The sequence below is a fragment of the Rhinopithecus bieti genome, unplaced genomic scaffold, assembly GCF_001698545.2.
Source record: "Rhinopithecus bieti isolate Rb0 unplaced genomic scaffold, ASM169854v2 scaffold_980, whole genome shotgun sequence".
NCBI classification, from domain to species: Eukaryota; Metazoa; Chordata; class Mammalia; order Primates; family Cercopithecidae; genus Rhinopithecus; species Rhinopithecus bieti.
In genome coordinates this window covers 678,205-688,554 of record NW_016803338.1, presented here as the reverse complement: position 1 = coordinate 688,554, position 10,350 = coordinate 678,205, and the positions used below count along the sequence as shown (strand labels likewise).

The 10,350-nt window shown below is 37.2% G+C and overlaps 1 protein-coding gene across 5 annotated transcripts in view; it reads right to left on the bottom strand.

The window, feature by feature from the left end:
- Positions 1-226: 226 nt before the first annotated feature.
- The window catches only part of HYCC2 (hyccin PI4KA lipid kinase complex subunit 2), an 84,736-nt gene continuing 74,612 nt past the window's right edge, over positions 227-10,350 (bottom strand). For 4 of the 5 annotated variants that reach the window (XM_017876003.1, XM_017875975.1, XM_017876005.1 and 1 more), the window contains 3 exons: positions 9,710-9,869; positions 8,817-8,984; positions 227-3,006 (listed from right to left, as the gene is read on the bottom strand). In XM_017876003.1, coding sequence (XP_017731492.1) covers positions 2,405-3,006; positions 8,817-8,984; positions 9,710-9,869 — 930 coding nt within the window. In that variant the 3' untranslated portion in view covers positions 227-2,404. The remainder of the gene's footprint in view (positions 3,007-8,816; positions 8,985-9,709; positions 9,870-10,350) is intronic. The other variant, XM_017875993.1, reaches the window with a different exon arrangement.

Genomic DNA, 10,350 nt, shown 5'->3' with positions numbered 1-10,350 from the left:
ATTTTTCAGGTATAACATAAGATTTCTAGCCAAAGGAAAATTTTGTTGTATTTATTGTAACTTTTGCTGTAATTTGATATTGTGTGGTATTTCTTTTGTGCTTTAAGTAAAATCATGCTAGATTTAGATGCCAATAAATGCACAATTTGAATTGAAAACAGTCTTTTTACCTCTCGGATAAAACCATAATTTATGCCATAAAGTGACTGACCTCCAGCCATAGCCAAGGTTTCACTTTCTAGGTAAGTATAATGCTCCTTTCCTTACATACCTGAAACTGCCTTTTTTAGTATGTTATAGACCTTTACAGCTCATTTATTTTGGCTATTTTTAAACTCCTTTCATTTATTTGACATCCCTTAAATTAAAAGAAAGGATATTTAAAATACAACTTTGTGATATATACATATACACACCATATATATATATATATACACACACACACAAATCAATAAATTGTCTATTTATCAACTTTTAGCTTTACCCCGGACTTTGGCAACATTATACTAGTTCAGGTTCTAGTTTTCCATTTTCACATGAGCTGGAAAATGTTACAGACTACCAAATTCAAACAAGCATCTCATATATAAAGAGTCTAACAGAAAGTCTCTTAGGGAAAAAAGAAAGTTCTTACAATAAAAATGGGAGCATTGCTAGGTGTGAAAAAAAAGGCATTTTTTTCTGTTATTTATCAAAATCTATTGTAATTTTAATGGTAGGGATAAAATTTTAACTTTTGTTAATTAGGAGAATACTTGCTTTCTATAAATTCAGTATATTTTCTTAAACAATAATCAAGTAAAACATCTAAATGTACAAAGCACTAATAGCTCTGATGTATTCTGTGGAAGGATAACTTACAACAGTTTAAGTCACAATACACTGATTTTTTAAAACCCAATATATTCCCTTCTTTTTCAAACATCAGAGCCTGAGACCCAGAAGAGGTTATGATAAAATCTTATCCAACCAGATCAGAACTAAGAAAATTTTTTATACCAATAATGTTTTTGTAACCTCTTAGCAGTTACCAAATGCTACTTACATACATTCAACATCTAGCTTACTGGCATGATTTCAAAGTTTTATAAAAATGAGAAACTGCAGATATATGATTAGAAGGTACACAAATTGCATTACATTAAACACAAAGGCAGTGTGGTCCTTATAGGAGAAATCAAGGTCAGTACCCCCTGGTAGAAATGTTCTATAAAAATGTGTCACATTGAAGTATCAGTGTTTTCAGCCAATTGTCTGTCCCTGATATATTTCCTTGGAGTATGTAATGTATCAGGACTTTAGGTTTCTTAATCCAAAATATCTGACTGAATTTAGGTACATCTAAAAAGCAGCTGAAAGGGTTTCTCTTATAGTCTGACATAACAAAGTAGATTGAGAAATCCCTCTCTTTACCTGAAGATGTACTGTTATACTTCAGCCATCAGCTCACAAAGGAAAAGAAAAAAAAGAATCAAAATCTCCTCTCACACACACAATCTCCACACAAGCTAAACAAAAACCACCCCTCCCCCCACAAAACCCCAGCACCAAAGTGTCAATCATTCCTGGGAAATAGAACATGCCCCTCAGATTCTGATTTGTTAGTTGGCCAAACTTGAAGGACAGAAATGACCTTGTATGTCCTTGTGGGGAAGAGGGAAGACATGTTAATAATGACTATAGAGCCATTGAGAAAGTGCATTATCAATTACACAATCAACTTAGAGCCCTGTCCTCCAATGGAGGTGGTCACAACTTGATTTAAATGCCTCCGTAATTGAACATTTATGTCTTCGGGATAAAGGAGATGGGGGGGTGGAGAAAGAGCTACCCTCATTTTAATGAAAAAGTGCAGCAGTCTACCACCTTTCCCCATGCTTCTCCAGAAAATGATTGCACAGACTCAGAGAAGTCCAAAGTCATAGCAGAATCTCTGAGGCACTCCTGGTTGAGAGAAAAAAATATGATCCAGTAATCTTCATAGTTCTCTAGATGACGAGAACAAACCCGTTTTGTTTTGTTTTTAAACAAAAGCCAAAGAATCGTTTCATAGGGATCATATACACCATTTCCTCTAACATATCCTCAGTCTCACAGTGTTGAAATGGGACCGATCAGCCTACAATGGATTGCACATCACCCAAGGAGAAAGGAAGGCATGGAAAAGGCAAACATTTTATACTGCTTCACAAACACATTTACAAGGAATACGTGAAGATGTAGGAAAGAGGGATAAAGAAAACCTTATTGCTGTTTTGATACAAAATACAGTATGAAGATACCTAAACTAAATGAAATCTGATAACAGTGACCAATATTTTCACAATGTGGGATGAAGTGTCTTCTTGCACAATGAAATGTTCAGTTTAAAAGGTAAGCAGAAAGATGAGGGAGGATGTCAAAACTACACCTGGGATATTAGCTGCATATTGAAACTTGGGGATCGAGACTGCTTGGTTAAGGGGGCTCCTGGGCTGAGAAGCTCTTTACCTTCGCCAGCTTGACCTAGCCGGTCTTCCTGCAGACTGACAGTTGAGTATCGATTAGCATTCTTAGTTGCTAAATTAGTACCTCCCTCAGTGCCAACCCCAATGCTGGTACTTGCTTGACTGCCATTTACATAGTCAAATGATTTACTTGAAGAAGCACTGGCTGTCCGGATTAGACTTAAGCTATTGGTTTTTGGCACCACCTGGCCAGCAGGCAGGCTCAGGTGTTTCTTCATTGGTGTCAGCTCAACTGAATCTACACTAAGATCAGTTGGTTGCTGTACATACTGCTTGCGAACTACTGAATCTCGAGGGCTCTCACTGGATTTGATGGCAGAGGCTGTTTCTTTATCCTTGGCTGAACGCCCAGTTGCTACTTTCCTTAAGCTTCCCCTCTGAGAAGAGGAGGATGGTTTGGTCCCAATTGGCTGACTGCTGAGGGAAGCCCCTGATGAAAATCCTTCATCTGCATCATTCAGGTTTACAGACTCCTCTCCTCCATTTACACCCTCAGCACCTAAGAAAACAAATCAGACAGACTCAGCAATAGCTAATTAAATAAGAAGCAGCTGTGAATAACAATACTGACCTTATCTCTTGGGTAATGCTTGCTATAGGTTGTCAATGGCCCTACTATCAACACTTCCCCTAAATAATTTAGGGGAAATCTTAATCTACACAGAATTCTACTATGCTCAAACATGTTAATTTAGCTTTATTTAGTCCAGTTTTTGTAAAACTATCCACAAACATATCTAGTATATTGTCAATATTTAGGCATGTAAAACAACTAGGTAAAATACAACAGTTAACATAAATTTTTATAATGCACTCTATCATTCTTTTTCTGAAATGACCATATCTACCTACTGGAAAAAAAAAACAACAACAACAACTTTGCCCCTCATACCTTCTTTAACCCACCATAAGATGTGCAAGAGACCCTCTTCTAATTCCGGTTACCCAGAATTATACCAAAAACTCATTTATGCTTACAGGCCAAACTCTTTTTAACTATAATAAAATTTATATTTACTCAGTAGTTGGTTAACTGCTTCTATATGGCTTTAGAACCTTTAACATGGAACTAGCAATTTTTAAAAATAACTCAAAACTATATTGCTTCTGTAACTTCACAGTCATATTTTATGGCCTTTTCTACTCACTGGTTTCCATATTTTGATCAATTAATGTGAAGAAAATATTATCAGAGAGCAGTGGTAGGGAACCAGCAGAAGTATTTAAGAAGGATTTATATTTTCTATATCATATGTTTTGATAATATTTTATGTAATTATTTCTGTAATATTTTAGATTCTTAGTATTGAGATGTCATAATCACAAAATACTATAGTGTCCCATCACATTTCGTTTCATGCAGAAACTGCAGTTAACAAAATAATTTTTTTTTTTTTTTTTTTTTTTTTTTTTTTTTTTTTTTTTTTGAGACAGAGTCTCACTCTGTCACCCAGACTGGAGTGCAGTGGCACGATCTTCAGCTCACTGCAACCTCTGCCTCCCTGGTTCAAGTAATTCTCCTGCCTCACCCTCCCGAGTAGCTAGGATTACAGGCGTGCACTACCACGCCCAGCTAATTTTTGTATTTTTAGTAGAGATGGGGTTTCACCATGTTGGCCAGGCTGGTCTCCAACTCCTGACCTCAAGTGATCTGCCCACTTCAGCCTCCCAAAGTGCTGGGATTACAGGCGTGAGCCACCTCTCCCGGCCAACAACAGAATTCTTATCTTGGGTTTTTGTGGGAAGAAGAGAAGAATATATAATATATTGAGCTTGCAGTTTACAGAAAGCCACTTCTCTTACTGAGAGTATGATAAACATTCTCTTAGAAAGTAATACATTTGCTTCTTTCAGTAACTCGTATTGGCTTGCTACCTCATTAAATACATTTTCCAGACTGCCATAAAGTTTAATCTGAATCTACAAAACAGATATCAACATTACAGGTAAGGTAAAAATGTTAGGAAAGAATCTAAACAAATATTAGAGATACAGGTTACCTAAGCAAAATATATACAAAATATTTAAACACAATCTTTTATTTAACATAGTACCTGGAAAAATAAACTATTTACTTAGCTACATTTACTCATATGGATTATTTTCTTCCTTCTAAAGAATGAAATAAGCTATCCTTAAAGCAAAAGGCACCTTATTATATCCAGCAGTTTAATAATCTTTAATCATCATGCAAAGCCATATGAAAATGCATTTGCTAAGAACAGTAGCAGCTGACACCACTTCTCTCAACCTCTTCAAAAGAACTGTATATAATGTACTTTTATAATATACCTCAAAATAAAAACTTTATATTCATATGACACATTTTAGTAATTTACTTACAATTAGTATAAAGAACTCCAAAATGCCCAAGGAAGGATAGTTATTGGGTCAGAATTAATATTAGTGATATAAAACTGGGAGTGAACAGAAATGTATCATTAGGTATATTTATTAGGAAAGGAGACTGAGAGACTTAGTGCTAGCTTCTGAATCTTGCTACATGCAGATCTGATGCCCAAGCAATATGGCCATAAAAAAGATGATAACATAAAAGCCACCATGCAAGAGAATCTATTGATATTTTATATACTAAGAAATGCTTAGTATATATAATGGAATACTGATTATACTTTAATCACAGGTATTGTCTTCAGTTTAGTAATAATTTTAAAAAACATTTGTTTATTTTTATTATATATTTTTTGAGACAAGGTCTCACTCTGTTGCACAGGCTGGAGTGCAGTGGCATGATCACAGCCCACAGTAGCCTCAACCTCCCAGGCTCAAGTGATCCTCCCACCTCAGCCTCTCAAGTAGCTGGGACTACAGGCATGTGCCACCATGCTTGGCTAATTTTTGTATATTTTGTAGAGACGGGGGTTTTGCCATGTTGCCCAGGCTGGTGTCGAACCCTTGGGCTCAAGCAATCCACCTGCCTGGGCCTCCCAAAGTGCTGGGATTATAGGCATGAGCCATCGTGCCTGGCCAGTTTAGTAATAATCTTAACTCCAGCTTTAAAAGTCACAAATAGAATGTACTCGACATCAGGAGAAAAGTAGGTGATGGGCTTATATTGTCTCTTCAATTTCAACATGTAATAAACCCAATTTTAATTGTAAAATTATTTAAAACCATCATAGCAGAAAACTAGTCAATAATCTATGTTAATCCAAAAGCTTCAGCAGAGTTCAGAATTACCAAAACTTTTCATAGGTTTTAGTAATTTCCTTTCTTCTGTTTGGTGGGGTATGGTGGCTGACACCTGTAATCCCAACATTTTGGGAAGCCAAAACAGGCAGATCCCTTGAGTTGAGGAGTTTGAGACCAGCCTGGGCAAATAGCAAGATCCTATCTCCATAAAAAGTTAAAAAATTAGCCAGATGTGATGGCACCCACCTATAGTCCCAGCTACTGAGAAGGCAGAGGTGGGAGGATCACTTAAGTCCAGGAATTCGAGGTGGTAGTAAGCTATGAATCTTAAGGAGGCTGGGTGCAGTGCATCCCACCTGGGGAGGCCAAGACAGGAGGAGTGCTTGAGCCTGGGAGTTTGAGACTAGTCCGTACAACATAGCAAGACCCCATCTCTACAAACAATTTAAAAATTAACTGGGCATGGTGACATGCCTGTTGTCCTAGCTACTGAGAAGGGTGAGGCCAGAGGTTTGCTGGAGCCCAGGAGTTTGAGGTTACAGTGAGCTATGACTGTGCGACTACACTCCAGCCTGGGCAACAGAGTGAGACCATCTGGGGATCGAGAAGAAACCCTCAAGAAAGAAAAAGGCAACTGTGTCTCAAAACATTTTTCCTTTGTAATTTTCTCCAAAGGTGATAACAATACATTCCTGGTCCGAAGAGGAGACATCTGAAATTGATTTTTTTTCTTTTTTTTTTTTTATTCCTTTTTGTATTTACATTGAACCCCAAGAAGCTATGAAATGGATTTTTAATGAACATTTCTATTCATGGCTGACTTTACCTATACATTTGGCTTCTGTTAATATTGATTTAAAACTACAAATAGGCCAGGGTGGTGGCTCATGCCTGTAATCCCAGCACCCTGGGAGGCTGAGGTGGGCAGATTGCTTGAGCCCAGGAGTTTGAGACCAGCCTAGGCAACATGGCAAAACCACATCTCTACTAAAAATACAAAAAACTAGCCGGCTGTGGTGGCATGCCTGTAGTCCTAGCTATTCCAGAGGCTGAGGAGGGAGGATCACTTGAGCCCAGGAAGTTGAGGCTACAGTGAGCCTTTATTGTGCCACTGTACTCCTGCCTGGGTGATGTGAGTGAGATCCTGCCTCAAAAAAATAAATAAATAAAACTACAAACAATCTGGATTAAAAGGTAAAATAAGGAAATATTCGGCCAGGCGCGGTGGCTCATGCCTGTAATCCCAGCACTTTGGGAGGCCGAGACGGGTAGATCACAAGGTCAGGAGATCGAGACCATCCTGGCTAACCTGGTGAAACCCCATCTCTACTAAAAAATACAAAAAACTAGCCAGGCGAGGTGGCGGGCACCTATAGTCCCAGCTACTCGGGAGGCTGAGGCAGGAGAATGGCGTGAACCCAAAAGGCGGAGCTTGCAGTGAGGTGAGATCCGGCCACTGCACTCCAGTTTGGGCGACAGAGCGAGACTCCGTCTCAAAAAAAAAGGAAACATTCCTCTTTCCTTGTGACTACACCTTCTCCCTCCCTCCCCCAAATTGAAATTTTACCAGTGATAGATATTAAAATAGGATATTTTAATATTTTATAGGATATTAAAAAGGAACTACTATTTTGGTTCATTTGTTTCAAAGTGTATGACTTGATGTATTTGAAGGAATGCTTCAACCTAATCCTACACTTTCTGGAATTTGAGCAACTGTTGATTAACATGGTACTATATTTAGCATAAATACTTCCAATATTCTAGCAATAGTAGTAGATAAATATCAAGTGGCTCAGTCATTCAAGAATGTTCAGTTTAGGCCAACTCTAGGTTCCACATCTATTCATCATCTTATTGTTACATGTTTATACAAGATAAAACTTACTCCTAGGGATAATGTAATAAGATACAGGGAATAAAGGGAAGGCTGCATCTTTCAGAGCCATTTAAAGGATCTCTCAAACAGCATCAACTTTTTTGGGTCCCTGGGTCATGCACATGCAACACTGTTAAATGAAATAAGGTCAATCTGGGTAAATGGGCAAGGGAACAGAGGGTAGATTTAGATTCTTACTGAGCATGCTCAAATTTCTAATGCACCAAAGAGCAAGAGAGTTCCCTATGGTGGAAATTAACTGCTTTATGTATGTTTGGTCTTTAAGTAAAAATATATAACCTCATTTAAAGCTACTTGCTTGATTTAATAAATAAGTATAAAGGATCCACAGTAGCAATACATTAAATAACTTTTTAAAAACTGGCTACAGTTCCCTCCTTTACAAAGCTAATTCCTATGGCATTACATGCAAAACAGCAAGTAAATACTTTCCCAACAAAGAGAAGCATTCTTTTGCAGATGGGGGTTCGAGGGAAGGGTATTTAAAAACCCCTCCATGTTGTGATACCTACATTATAGAAATAAGGCTCTACTAGGATATCTGACCTCTAAATATAATAATACATTTTAATTCCATTGAATTTAATACCACCATTATTTACAATAAATTGTAAAACGTACTGTGCATCAGGACAGCACATTTATAGAAGGTGTCAGTAGTTTACTAGTTAGACCTAAGCAACTTAATCTACAGATGATAAAGCCAATGAACATCAGCATACTTGGTCAAAGAGCTAAGAAATTCTTCATTGAACACCACAGAATTACACATAAACCAGCTGGCTCCACTTCAATATCTTAAAGATAATATGCTAATGTTTTAAAACTCTCTTCAAAAATTTTAAAGAATAAATTATTGTATAATTAAAATCATTCATATTGATGAATAAGGCTCATGTCCACTGGGTGCATTTTTCTTTCCTAATGTTAGAATAAACATGCTCAGTAATAAAAAAAATTCCAAGCATTTGCAGACCTTTTGGAGACAGGACCCTGCCTTGTTAGTAGCCATGCCAAGCTGTTCCTTGATTACACAGGATGCAGACTTCAGACCAGAACAAATGGTAACTAAAGATTGCACCTGATCTGGTGCTATGCATATGAGGAGGGAGGGTGCTTTGCAAGGAGAAGCTAATACACCCTGGGGTACTGGAAACACACATTAGAATGGAAAGATGCTCTGCTTGGGGATAGAGAGCCAGGATCCTTCTCCAGCAACTGCCTCACTGACTTCTGCCTCCTCATCTCTGTCCTACCCTCTGTTGTGGCTGTTGCTGAGTTGGGCTCGGGTGAGCCATGCTCAGGGGTCCTGCGCACCAGCACCTCCCCCTCTTGCACACGTTTGATCCCTAGGTCAGTGGAGCCGTGTTGGATCGGGGAGCCAGGAATACTCGAGTCAGCCTCGTTTGAGAAGTCAAAGCCATCTGGGATTCAACATATAAAATTTTAGTGCTTTTATGCTGCTCTATTATTTTCTGAGCATTTTGACCCAGGCAGATAAGAAAATGTATATATGGATATGATATAAACACAAACACTATTTATATAGTTACATGTGTGTGCACAGCATGCACACACATAAGGCAGCAGATGAACAATGTGAGGTTTGCAAATGAATTAAGACAGAAAAATCAGGATCATTAAAATGGCAGTATCTCTTAGGCAAGACAGCTTGACTATTCAAGTACCATGTGTATGAAATACTGCTGGATTCAGCACTTACAAAAAAAGGAAAGGCAAAGATAAAAATCCAAAATCAAGAATAAATCATTTTATGAATAGCTTGCATTATACTGTTAGTTTGGCCAGTTATATAGTTTTTCCCACAGTGCTCATACGTGCACCTTTTTTTTTCCAGTATGGTAACAAGATTAAAGCAACTTCTTTCCTATTTTCTTATTTAGTTCAAAAAAAGACAAAATTAACCTCATCTTATTTTGTTTTAATCTTCATACAGCAATCTAAACATCTATTTTATAAATACATATTAAAATAACTTTAGACATTTAGTCACATTTCTAGTGATATTTTTAACAAAAAAAAATGTACTTTACACAGGGTCTTTTAATATCATGTGCTAAGACAGTCTGTAAAAACAGTGACAAATTTAATTGACTCCATGTGTGGACTATGGGGATTTTGTACTCACCTTCTCTTCTCCATCTATGACGACGGATTGAAGCTGTTGTAATTGCAGTCCGAGAAATCCTCGGCACTGTTGGAGTGACTTCAACTTTAAGGACTTTCTGGCCTTCTTGTGTAGAATCAGGAGCATCAAATGGTAATGAGTTTTTCATGGCATTGGCAACCTAAAATGATAATATAAGTCTATACAAGTTTACAATCAATATGCAGTTTTTGTTTATACTGCATGTGTCCATAACTTTTGAATATGTATTTAAAATTTGCATTATAATGTTTAATAAATGTATCTTTGTTGTTCTGTATTCTTTTAAGCAGGCTTTTCAAATGAGAATTTCTAAAATATGAGTCACATACCCCAATTATGCCTTAAAATTATTGACTTTCAAAGACAAAAAGCATGCCAAAGAAAGAATTAACATGTAAACTCTGATTATGAGACAATTTAGAATTGTCTGATTCTTCAGATAAATAACATGCAAAATTTAATCTCTGATAAAACATTAGGATGTTCTCCACTCTTCTGTTTACATGAGGAGAAATGTTCGCTAAATACTTCTGGCATTTTGTCCTACCATTTTCTGCTCCCTGAAGAGGAAAGTGACATAACTGGTAATTGCCATTTGACTGATCCATGTTTCCTAACTG